Source organism: Aedes albopictus, chromosome 3, assembly GCF_035046485.1.
Source record: "Aedes albopictus strain Foshan chromosome 3, AalbF5, whole genome shotgun sequence".
Classification (NCBI taxonomy): domain Eukaryota; kingdom Metazoa; phylum Arthropoda; class Insecta; order Diptera; family Culicidae; genus Aedes; species Aedes albopictus.
In genome coordinates, this window is record NC_085138.1 from 288,198,753 (window position 1) to 288,211,620 (window position 12,868).

General features: G+C 46.3%; 1 protein-coding gene across 1 annotated transcript; it reads left to right on the top strand.

Annotated features, from left to right (window-relative positions):
• Positions 1 to 7,227: 7,227 nt before the first annotated feature.
• Positions 7,228 to 12,528, top strand: LOC134290765 (uncharacterized). Its single transcript, XM_062857961.1, has one exon. The coding sequence runs from the start codon at positions 7,228 to 7,230 to the stop codon at positions 12,526 to 12,528; it is 5,301 nt and encodes a 1,766-aa protein (XP_062713945.1).
• The last annotated feature ends 340 nt before the right edge of the window (positions 12,529 to 12,868 follow it).

Below are 12,868 nucleotides of genomic sequence, written 5' to 3' on the forward strand. Positions count from 1 at the left end.
CTATGCGCGTGCCTCTGGTTGTGAAAGCCACAACTATAAAAATTTAAAATGATCGTTAAAAGCGTGGTCGATGGAAATTTCGCAAGTGTTACGTCTGTTTGTCTGTGATGTAGCTTTCAAAAAGAACTAGTCATCAATAGTTTTGAAATGCCAATATTTTCTTACTGCGTCCATACTTTCTGGACCGGTCTTTATATCTATTGTGGATAACGAATCTTACAGCAAACACGACGGTTACAGTCTTAGTTAGCTAAAAAGCTAAAAATAAAGTTTATTAGCATATTTAAAAATACATTTACCTTAACTAGGGGGGGGGGGTGGTTCGGGAAATCACAGACGGCTGTAGAGGCGTTTCAGAAGATTTCAGGGTGATTTGGGGGTTTCAAGGAGCACTGCTGAAACTCATCTGTGTCCCCATAAAACGTCCTTGAAACCGACACTGAGACCCTTCGCAAACCTCCTGAACTAACCTGACTTTACTTGAAACTACCTTGAAAACTTTCTGAGATCTCCTGAGACCTTCTGAAACGCTCCCGCGAGAACAGGTCTTGCTTTTAGGGGGCTGTCCATAAACCGCGTGGTCATGGGGGAGGAAGGGGGGGGGGGTGTTCGGCCAATGACCATTTTGTATGGACAAATTAAAATTTTTGTATGGACAAATGACCACGCGGTGGGGGGGGGGGATTGAAAAGTCCCAAAAAAATGACCACGTGGTTTATGGACAGCCCCTAGGCATTTATGGTGAGGCTAAGGAGGTTTCCAGAAAGTTCACTGCGAGCCCAAAAAATGGGGTTCCAAGGGGCTTCAGGGGCGTTTAAGGCGGTTGTTTTAGGGGTTTCGGAAGCCTTTTAAGAGCGTTCTGTCAGGTTTTGTTGGAGTTTTATGGGATTACAGGGAATTCAGGAAAACTTCAATAGTAAAGGGGGAAGGGACGCACATTGGGAAAAAACTAGGTATAAAACGCGAATAAATTCAATATCTCTGCTTGGAGTGGATGGATTTGAATGAAATTTTGACACAAACTGCAAAAAACTCTACAGTTTCGGATAAGGAGGGTGTCATTCGCCGCACGATGCTGGAAATCAGTGTATCGGGCCCGTTTTACCCCACGCTCTCTCTTTTTTACGTTTTTTGAAAAAATCCTGAAGTGGAGGGCAATGGAAGTGCGAGTGAAAAATCCGGGATCAGAATCGCGCTACAATAATCGTAGATCAGTCGGTTTCCACGGTAGGGCGATGGAAACGCGAGCACGAAATCCGGGATCAGTGGTCATCGTGATCAAATAAATCATAATCGTGATGAAGACCGCGAGCCAGGACGTGGCCAGCGCCGTTATTGACTTTAAATAGCTGAACTCTCGAATTGTGCACATTGAGAATGGTTAGCTAGTCCCAAGCTTTCACATTCATTGGCTCTCTGTGCAACTTTGATTGTTCTGGTCAATCACGGAGTAGCAACTACGATGTGTACGGTTATCTTTGCTTTGCTTTGCTTTGCTTGCTTTGCTTTTTTGAAAAAATCCTGAAGTGCAAAATAAATGATTTATTTGATTCGCGTTTGTGTTAAAACTTCCGTAGTATCGAATGGAGCTGGTTTGGCTCACCGCATGGCCTTAAAAATTGAAATATCTTCAAATAACCCCGATATTCCCTATTTCTTTAAATTTTCACATGCATCTCCGCCCGGAGTGGAATGCAATCGACAAGAGAAGGAGCAATCTTATGTCAAATGTCCGATACAATGGAAGTTTCTACACAAATACGAGTTAAATAAGTCATTTGTTTTGCACGATAGTCGGGAATAGATGAGGATTGTCTCAAAAAGGTGTGAAAAAGAGAGCGCGGGGTAAAACGAGCTCAATACACTGATTTCCAGCATCGTGCGGCGAATGACACCCTTGTTATCTGAAACTGTTGAGATTTTTGCAGTTTGTATAGACTGTTTCAGAAATTATAAATACACTAACGATAACCTGCCATTTCAATTTGAGCACATTATCCAAAAAAGTTTCTTCTAGCTCTAATAGTAAACATGCTAACGAAGCAAATAATACCAATTTTGTTGATGTTTCTGGTAAAAGTTGAAAAATAGGGCAGTGTAAACAAGATGATCAAAATTTGAAGTTGCACAAGGTGGTCAAAAAATGAAGCATAGTAGAAAAGAAAAAAATCTCACAGATAAAATATTTAATTTCCAAACACAATAGAAATTGCTGTATCGATAATAAAAGATATTTCTCGATTGGTAAGAGTAATTTTTCCTGGAATATTTGATCAAGAACCACCATTACGGGCCTTCTCAAAACAAAATTTTTTGTTTCAAATTTCTCAACAACACCAGTAGCAACAAACGTTAAGCAAACGAATGTCTTAATTACTGCTTACTGCATTCGTTTTTATGGTATCACAAGCTTTGCCATCTGAAGGATCGAATGAGCTGAAAAAATAAGTTTGTTTAAATTAAATGCGTTCAGGAAAGCTAAGAAACTGTGTGGTAGTTCTTATGTTCCGAAGAAAACCTTAAAAAATGAGAAACTTGATCTCTGAAAAAATGTTGTGGAAATGCCTTTATCGATTTTTCCCAAATTTTGATCAAGGCATTCCTTAGGCAACTTGTTGAGAAAGCGAATGTGATAAAAATTTAGATAATTTTTGGTATTTAGTGATAAATAATGTTGAAATCATTAAAAAACACCTTTGTGCAAATGCAAATTTGAAAAATTTAGTTATTTGTTAGAAAACTCGACTGTTCTTTAAAATACAATATGGTGTACAATATGCTATACTCTCAAAGAAGTAGGTAAAAATCATAATAACAGTTCATTTAATTTACTAAACAAAGTGTATTTATAATTTCTGAAACAGTCTATATCAAAAATTCATTCGAATCCATCCACTCCGAGCATAGATATTGAATTTATTCCCGTTTTATACCTTTTTTTCCACTGTGGGACGTTTCAAGAAACTATAAGGGTTTCAGGAATCTTTAAAAGGCGTTACAAGGAGTTTGAGGTGCATTCGAAGATATTTCAGAGTCATTTCAGAGCGTTACAAGGGGTTTGAGGGAGATTTTATGGGTGTTCCTGGAGATTTTAGGGGCGTTTTATTGTATTTTAGGGGCATTTAAAGGAGTTTTTAAGTACGTTTCAGGGTGTTTGTGGAGCCTATAAAATGCATCCTAAGGGGTTTCATTCATTGATTATGCTGATCTCATGCGCGGTTCAATGACATTTCGGTTTCAGGGACGTTTCAAGACATTTCAGATCACCCTTATATCAAAGGGCATTCCAGGGGCGTCTCAAAAGATATTGTTAAAAAATGCCTCCAAAATCCCCCTAAAATCCCCTCGGACCCGATGTAACGCATCTCTGAGATCCTCCGGAACCCCCTAAAACGCCTCCGCCTGAAACCAGCCTAAAATGCTCCGAGACTTCCTGAAATGCCTCCGAAACCCCCTGAAAACACTCGGACCCTATGTAACGCACGTGAAATCCTCGGAAACACCCAAAAACGTACCTGCAACGCCACCAAAACTCCTCGAACATCCTCTGAAACTCCCTGTAATACTTTCGAAATCCCCCTCAGACCCCCGAAAACTCTACTGAGATCTCATGGTACCCCGCTGAAACCCCTTGGAACCCCCTCAAATGCCCCTGCAGCCTCCCATTTCTCTACCCAATAAACAGCTCCTGGCCGCCTTTGCAATAGTCGCCGTCTTTATTGAATGCAATATTGGTCCTGGGTAGCTTTCTCTCTTTTTAAGCAGGGCAGAAAAAAGGTGCATAAATTAAAAGTCAACATTGTTTAATTATGTAGATAACGTAAAATTTACGCATTTCTTCAAATTATTCTTTAATTCAGGAAATGTTTCCCAACTACAATACATTCAAACAAATAGTTGTAATTCATTAAGAAAATCAAATGTATATAACATTGAGGGTGATGATTACATATTCCCACCTAAAATTCCCACGCACTCCCGCACAGTACATTCGCTTAAATCTGCCAAACCCAACCAGACGTGCCCTGTCTTCACGATTCATGAATGACCACATCCAATCCACTGCAAACAGCATTAGCATCATTCCGCACTCCTTGGTCTCAATACTTTCAGTACCTACGAATGAAGGCCCGACCATGGAGCATGTGTTTTCCCTCCCTTTTCATGTTCTCACTTTTCGTTACCGGGCAATTTGTTGTAAACGTTACATTTAAATTATAAATGTAGAACAACCTTTTAACATTGATTCCTTTCATATGGGCTCGTACGAGGCACTTCCCATATCCATGCACCGTAGCGCTGGAGCACCCATCATCATACTGGCGCGGCGGTGCAGTGCAACATGCTTACTATTTGAGTTTATGCACTGCATTGCCGGGCGCGTCCACCGTTGTTGCCTGATGCACGGATGGGTGCAAGTCCGCTTTATGAGCCATTGGAGCGCGCCCTCGGAGATCAATTTCCCATAAGTTTCCATGCCTATAACACACACACGCCGGATTTGTTACGATTTCTCGGTTCCGACACACTGTCCGCGTCCATCTCGATTCTCAATCTCCGGCGAACGGGTTCAACTGGCGAAGGCAACACGAGGCTTTTACGATATAATTTATATCTTTCTCCGTGCCCAGATCAAAGGCTATTCCCATCGTCCACGGGGCGGCCAGGGACGTCGTCTTCGTCATCGTTGAGCATAGAGTTGCAAATAACAGAACAGAAATCGAAACGGATCGGTGGTGGGTGGTTGACTGGCCAGGTGGATAACTGAGTTGGGGGAAACGCACACGTCCTGGCGTGGTCGCTAACGCCCATGTTCGACCAGGCATGGGGTGAATAGAGCAGGATCTTTCCGTTTTTAGTAGACTCACAGTTGTAAAAAAATGCATGATGTTGTCAGCTGCAGAACCACCCTACCGCACTGTTTCTACTACAACCTGTGGAACATTTGTAAGCAAAGAACCACATTATATACGGTTATTATAATCGCGTGTGTGTTACACAGTTAAAGCACCCATCCTTTGACTTCAAAAGTACACTAGCTGATGAACTCTGGTAACACCGGAGAACAGCCTAGCCGGGCAGGCGCAAGCTTTCGGGCCGGATAGATGAGCTGAGCATATTTTCCCTCGTAATAGGAACATAGCAATGAGCGAAAGCAAAAACTAAATCGAATTGAAAATTCATTTCGAAAACATTCCATAGAGACGCGCTCGCGAGCACACGATAGACTCAACTTTTGACCTCTCCCACATGCATAAGGCAAGGCATCATTTCGTCTAGGGAAGGATGGAGAGTTCGCGTTCGAATCAAATTCACCGTTGTGGTGCATGGCAGCACCGTTGTGCATAATAGGATGGGAACTGGATGACCGGGTTTGGCATTTTTATCGCGAAAATGATGGAAAGAGTACATATTGGCTTGCATGGCTGTGAGAGATGGTCAAGAAATCACGTGATCTTGTGTTTTGGATTAACTCTTTTTCTTGTATTTCGTTTGATATGAGTGAGTATAGCCCTTTTGTGACAAACCAGCACAATTGTGCTGTTGAGCAATAACAGTTTTGCATATGGCAGGAAAAAGCCCTTTTACATAAGTTGCCACTCGGCTCACTCAAAAAGGTATATAAACCCTACAACTTTTACAGGTTTACAATATTGCAATACATATATACAAGAAGGCTTAAGAACTGAATAAATAAAAACCACAGAGTCCAACTTGCCCAATCAAATTTTTGCCACAAAAACAGCTTGAGTGTGCTTCCTTTTCTGCTCAAGAGTTTCAATCCCGAGCAATCTGCTGCGGTCTTCGTAGCTTGGGTAGATAACGGAGGGCGTATCAATACAGGTGGAATGATATGGGCACCATACTACAACATTCGATTCTAGAATGGATCGGACCAATGCACAGTACAGCAATCGTAAACATATAGGGCACTTTTGAAGACTCACCGTCAGCAAGTTGGTAGTACACCACTTGATGAAGGACTGAACTGACAGTTGTAGTTGAGCACAATTTTGGAGGCAGCGAATCAGCATGTATAGTTTTACGTCGTCTGCGAAAAACAGACGGATTCCTAGTGAAAGCACGCTGGATAAACCATTCAGAAATATGGAAAACAGTAACGGTTCCAAATTGCTGCCTTATGGAACTCTCGACAAGTTTGGTGATAGTTCTGATGTTTCTGGTCCGATTTTGACGACGAGCCTACGATTCGTTAGATATGATTTAAACCAGCGAACGAGATCGTCAGAAACACCCAGTTTACCCAGCCGTGCAAGCAATATCCCGTGGTCTACGCTATCAAAGGCAAATTTCAAGTCTGTATATACAGTATCGACCTGCATTCCGGAGTCCATGTGTCGTAGGCAAAAAGAGGCAAACTGGACGAGATTTATGGAAGCGGATTTTCTGGGATAGAATCTGTTCGGGCTGCATCCTGACAGCTCGAAGATTTTTTTCAACGTGATTTACTACCCGATTGCTGCGATGGATTTTGCAACGCATCGAGTCACAACCGACGAGAGAGGGAGATGGATTCAACGCGCCCGACGCGCCAAGGGCGCGCGGTCGAGGAGAGGATTTGGCGCGCACGAAGCGTGCAACGAGAAAAATTTTCAGAATAGTATTAGCGTCCGTCGCGAGCGGTTGAAAACTCGACAATCCTTGTTAATTATTTCAAAGTTCAGTTAAATAGTAATGTAGAGGAAAAGTGAATATAGTTAGTTGTAAACGAAAGCTAAGTGTCTTTAAGGGAAACATTAAAATTCCTCCGAAATTCCCCGTGGCTCCGCTCCGTTAAGTTGTTCCGTCGTGGTCGATACAGTCCGCTACCGTACATGAAATGGTCCTACCGAACCGGATGTTCGATGGATTTTAAGTGAAGTGGAATTTCGGAAGAATTGGGGAAATTAAGAAGAACGGCCGAAGTGGAAATTGGAAGAAAAACGTGATCCGGCCGAGTGTGGAAATTGGTGCTTCGCCACCGAAAAAATACGAGCTGAAGTGAAGTGAAGACGCCATCTTGGCAAGTGTGCATGTGCGAACAAGTCGCCGGCCCAATCAAGTGGTGAATGAGCGTGGAAAACGCCATCTTGAAAAAGTGAAGTGGTTGCAGTGAAAAAGTGACCGGGAACACCCTTCCGCCCCAAGCACCGTGATTATAGACTTGGCTGTTTTCCGTGCTTGGTTCGGGCATAAGGCTCGAAATGTTCCGGTGATTCCCTGGCCATGACGAAGCACAAGAGCAAGGATAAAGCTCCACCATCTGCAGCAGAAAACCAGCAAACCCCCAGCGTGAAGAAGGATAAGAAGCAAACCAACCTAGAAGCAGCGATGGCGCAGGCGGAGCAGCTAAGCGTTCTCGTTCACCGTCGCGGGTTGGCAAAAGGTAAGCTCACTAGATTATTCAATAACCTCCCTGACGATGATGAAGAAGCGCCACAGTTAAGTGAGGCACAGATCCGCCACTATGTTAAGAAAGTGGAGGCAGTGCAGAAGGAGTACACCGAGGTCCATGAACGAATCCTTGCGCTTGTTCCTGCCGATAGCAGAGACAGCCACGACCAACACTATGTGGAATTTGACGAACTTCAGGATGAAATATCCGTGAAGCTGGAAGAGGAATTGGCCAGGTGTGCAAACACCATGCCTACGTCAAGAGCTACCTTTGTCCCTGCTCAAGCTCCCATTCTTGTTCATCAACCCCTCAAGATCCCAATCCCCACTTTTGACGGCCGGTATGAAAGCTGGCCTAAATTTAAAGTTATGTTCAAGGACCTGGTGGATAAGACTCCCGACCCCCCAGCCGTCAAGCTTTACCACCTCGATAAGGCCTTGACGGGAAGTGCAGCTGGAATAATAGATGCCAAGACCATTAGTGAGGGGAACTACAACCATGCCTGGGAGATTCTTGAGGAACGGTATGAGAACAAAAGGCATGCCATCGACAAGCACATCCATGGTTTGTTACACCTCAAGAAAATGTCCAAGGGAACCTACGACGAGCTAAGAAGTTTGCTGGATGAGTGCTCCAAACACGTCGAGAGCTTGAAGTTCTTGGAGCAGGAGTTCCTAGGAGTCTCGGAGCTGATTCTGGTCCATGTGCTGGCTGCGGCCTTGGACAAAGAGATTCGACGACGCTGGGAGCATACGGTTAAGCACGGTGAGCTTCCCACGTACGATGCAATGATGGAGTTCTTGAAGGAGGAGTGCTTCACCATGGAAAGGTGTGATGGACCAACAACGAAGGCAGCACCAGCTCAAGCGAAAGTTTCCACTGGAGCCGCCAGATCAAGCCAGAAGTCAGTTGCAGCAGTCACGACAGCCTCGGATCCGAAGTGCGACTTTTGTGGTAAGGGTCATCTCAACTTTGCTTGTCCGGAGTTCAAGGAGCTTTCCGTTCAGCAGCGGTTGGCCAAGGTCAAGGAGCGTAATGCGTGTTTCAACTGTCTGAAGCGCGGACATCGAGGTAGCAGCTGCCCGTCGGATAAGACTTGTAACCGATGCAAGCGTCGGCACCACAGTCTGCTGCATGCAGAGGAGAAACCGAAGCCAGCTGTCTCCGAAGATCCGCAGTCGAAGCCCGCACCCCAACCGTCGAAGAGTGAAGATCAGCCGAAGCCACCTGAAGAAGCCACGTCCGCCAGCTGCTGCAGTGAAAAGGTGTTACCCCACCAAGTGTTCCTCCTAACAGCAGTGGTGGATGTTATTGACAAAAACCACAAAACCCACCCCTGCCGAGTTTTATTAGACAGTGCTTCGCAAGTAAATCTCATCTCTAAGCAAATGGTTGAGTCCTTGGGGTTGAACACGAGTCCGTCTAGTGCCGTCGTTGCTGGGGTAAATGACACCAAGAGCCACGTTTCAAGAAGCAGTATTGTACACATCCGGTCAAGGTATTCAGGATTCAGCGCCAATGTCAAGTGCTTGGTGGCTGAGAAGGTTACGTCGGATTTGCCGTCCTCGACCGTCAGTATTCGGGAATGGGAAATTCCACCTGGTGTCCAACTGGCTGACCCGCAGTTCTACCAATCGGGAAGGGTTGACTTGCTGCTAGGTAACCAGTTATTCTTGAAGCTTCTTATGTCTGGAGAGGTTCAACTGGCGGACAATCTTCCTTGTCTGCGCGAGACCCAATTGGGCTGGGTCGTAGGAGGTGTTTGTGATGACGCGATGTATGGTTCCATAGTTCATTCGCACTCACTAACAATTGAGGAGTTGAATCGTACCGTCCAAAGGTTCTGGGAAGTTGAGGAGGTTTCGAGCGTGCCGGTGCCATCAGAGGCTGAAGAGTGCGAACAGCATTTTCAAGCTACCCATCGTCGTGATGAAACGGGACGATATGTTGTCCAGATGCCTTTGAAGGAAAATGCTGCCGAGTTAACCGATTCCCGTTCGATGGCCCTCAAGCGTTTCTACATTCTGGAAAGGAGGTTCGCACAGGATCCAGATTTGAAGCAACAGTACGTGGAGTTCATGGCTGACTACGAGCGGCTTGGGCACTGTGAAGAGATTAAGGGAGGTGAAGATTCTGAAGGTGTTAAGTGGTACCTGCCTCACCACGCCGTCTTGCGTCCGTCGAATACTACGACCAAATGCCGAGTAGTATTTGATGCCTCGGCCAAGGTGAATGGACTTTCTTTGAATGACGTAATGATGGTCGGGCCGTTGAACCAATGCGCTCTGGATGAAATTTGTCTTCGTTTTCGAATTCCCCGCTACGTCCTGACGACGGACGTGGCGAAGATGTACCGTCAGGTGCTGCTGGACAAGAGTCACCGGCGTCTGCAGAGAGTATTCTTCAGGTTGGATCCGTCAAGTCCGCTCCGAGTGTTGGAGCTGAAGACCGTTACATACGGTACGGCGTCTGCGCCTTTCTTGGCAACAAGGGCGTTGCTGCAGTTGGCAAAGGATGACGGCCATAAGTTTCCATTGGCTGCAGAAATAGTAAAGGAATGCTTCTACGTGGATAATGCGCTTTTCGGGTTCGACGACATTAAGGATGCCCAAGAAGCGCAGTCGCAGTTGGTCCAAATGCTGGAGGGAGGAGGATTCCATTTGCACAAGTGGGCCTCAAACTGCTCGGAACTGATGGACTCCATACCGGAAGCAGAACGCGAGGAGCTGGTCAGCTTTGAAGAAATGGAGGTCAACGACGTGATCAAAACGCTTGGTCTGCTTTGGAACCCGTCTGCCGATGAATTGGTCTTCGTCGCCAAACCGCCTCCGGACATCGAGAACCCCACGAAGCGTCAAGTGCTGTCGTTGGTGGCAAGCATGTTCGATCCGCTGGGATTGGCTGCGCCAGTGATCGTCGTCGGGAAGATGCTGATGAAGAAGATATGGTGTGAGAAGATCGATTGGGACGAAGAACTGAATGAAGAGTTGAAAAAGTGTTGGAACTACTTCCTAAAGTGCTTAAGTGATGTGAAGAAGATCCAGATTCCTCGTCAAGTGGTGGCCCCTACGGCTTCCGCTTTCGAAATCCATGGATTTGGAGATGCCTCTCTGGAAGCGTATGGAGCCTGCGTCTACATAAGATCGGTGGTTCCAGGAGAGTCCCATGTGGTGAAGATTTTGACTGCAAAGTCGAAGATAGTGCCAAAATCAGTGCTAACGATTCCACGCAAAGAACTCTTGGCAGCATTACTGCTGCATCGTTTGGTGAAAAGGGTGATAGCCACCTTGAAGATGCCGTTCCGGCAAGTGGTACTGTGGTCGGACAATCAAATTGTGCTTGCGTGGCTGAAGAAGAAACCCGAACAGTTAGAAGTGTTTGTAAGAAACAGAGTGTGTGAAATTACCTCTAACGGAAATGACTTTGAGTGGCGGTATGTGAACACTGCAGACAATCCCGGTGACATTGTGTCCCGCGGCCGTTCCGCCGAAGAGCTAGCCAGTAGTGATCTTTGGTGGAATGGTCCAGCGTTCTTGAAAAGTGAAAACTATGATATGGACATTCCGGCACCGTTGCCTGACGAAGACGTTCCTGAGCTCAAGCCTACTGTAGTCGCAAGCGCTATGGTGGAGCCTGACGTGCTGCCTGTGTTCGAGAAGTTCGAGAGTTTCCGCAAGCTGCAGCGAGTGGTGGCCTACGTGCTGCGCTTCTGCGGGAACTGTAAAGAAAGTAAGGAGAAACGGGTGGTATCAACATTTCCAACGATAACCGAGATGCAAGCTGCTATGAAGGTAATAGTACGGGTAGTGCAGCGTCAAGAATTTGCCCAGGAAATTGCCAAGATGAAGTCAGGTGAGTCTCCTAAAAATCTTAAGAGTTTGAACCCCTATTTCGACGATGGAGTTCTGCGTGTGGGTGGCCGTCTGCGCCACTCAACTCTGCCGTATCTCACCAAACATCCATGGATTCTGCCTCACCGGAACGCCGTGGTTGAAAGTTACATCCGATGTGTCCACCGCGAAAATTTGCATATTGGACCTTCCGCATTATTGGCAACTTTGCGCAGACAAGTTTGGATTTTGCACGGTCGCTCCGCGGTGCGCAAAGTTACTCGCAGCTGCGTTCGCTGCTTCAAGGTGAATCCCACTACAGCTGACCAGCGCATGGGAGATCTTCCGTCAAGCCGTTGTGATCGAGCTCCCGCGTTCCAAAGGGTGGGATTGGACTTTGCCGGCCCTTTCTTCATTAAGCAAACTGGTAGGAAGGCTGCTCCGGTAAAAGGGTATGTTTGCGTTTTCGTCTGCATGGTGACCAAGGGGATCCACCTCGAGGCAGTTGAGAATTTGACGTCTGAAGCATTCATCGCTGCGCTGCACAGATTCGTGTCCCGTCGTGGCGTCCCGGAAGAGCTGTTTTCTGACAACGGGACCAATTTCGTGGGTGCCAAGAAGGAACTGCACGAGTTGTTCAACCTGTTTAAGGAGCAAGCAACAGAAAGGAAGATTTTTGAATTTTGCCAACCAAGGGAGATTCGTTGGAAGATGATTCCCCCAGGCGCACCTCATATGGGTGGCCTTTGGGAAGCAGGTGTAAAGAGCACAAAATCCGTCCTGAAGAAAACTTGCAACACCGCTTCTCTGAATATGATGGAGTTTTCGACGCTTCTCTGTCAAATCGAGGCCCTCCTAAATTCGCGGCCTCTTTACGCCCACTCGGAAGATGGCATGGATCCGGAACCCCTAACTCCGGGTCATTTTTTGGTTGATCGGCCATTGACCGCAATACCGGAACCCACGTACGAGGAGGTACCAGTCAACAGGCTGTCCCGCTGGCAGTACGTGCAACTTCTACGAGACAACTTTTGGAATCGTTGGTATCGTGAGTACCTGGTGGAACTTCAGGTACGAACAAAGTGGACCAGGAAGACTGCCAACGTCCTGCCTGGAATGGTGGTGATGATTAAGGAGGATAACTTACCGCCACAAGTCTGGAAGATTGGAGTCGTCGATAAGGTTTTCCCTGGAGCGGATGGCTTCACCCGGGTCGTCGATCTCCGGACTCGATCCGGAATACTAAGGCGGCCAATTCACAAGCTGGCCCCGCTTCCAATCCTGGATAATTCTACAGCTTGATTCACCGCCGGGGGGTGGATGTTCGGGCTGCATCCTGACAGCTCGAAGATTTTTTTCAACGTGATTTACTACCCGATTGCTGCGATGGATTTTGCAACGCATCGAGTCACAACCGACGAGAGAGGGAGATGGATTCAACGCGCCCGACGCGCCAAGGGCGCGCGGTCGAGGAGAGGATTTGGCGCGCACGAAGCGTGCAACGAGAAAAATTTTCAGAATAGTATTAGCGTCCGTCGCGAGCGGTTGAAAACTCGACAATCCTTGTTAATTATTTCAAAGTTCAGTTAAATAGTAATGTAGAGGAAAAGTGAATATAGTTAGTTGTAAACGAAAGCTAAGT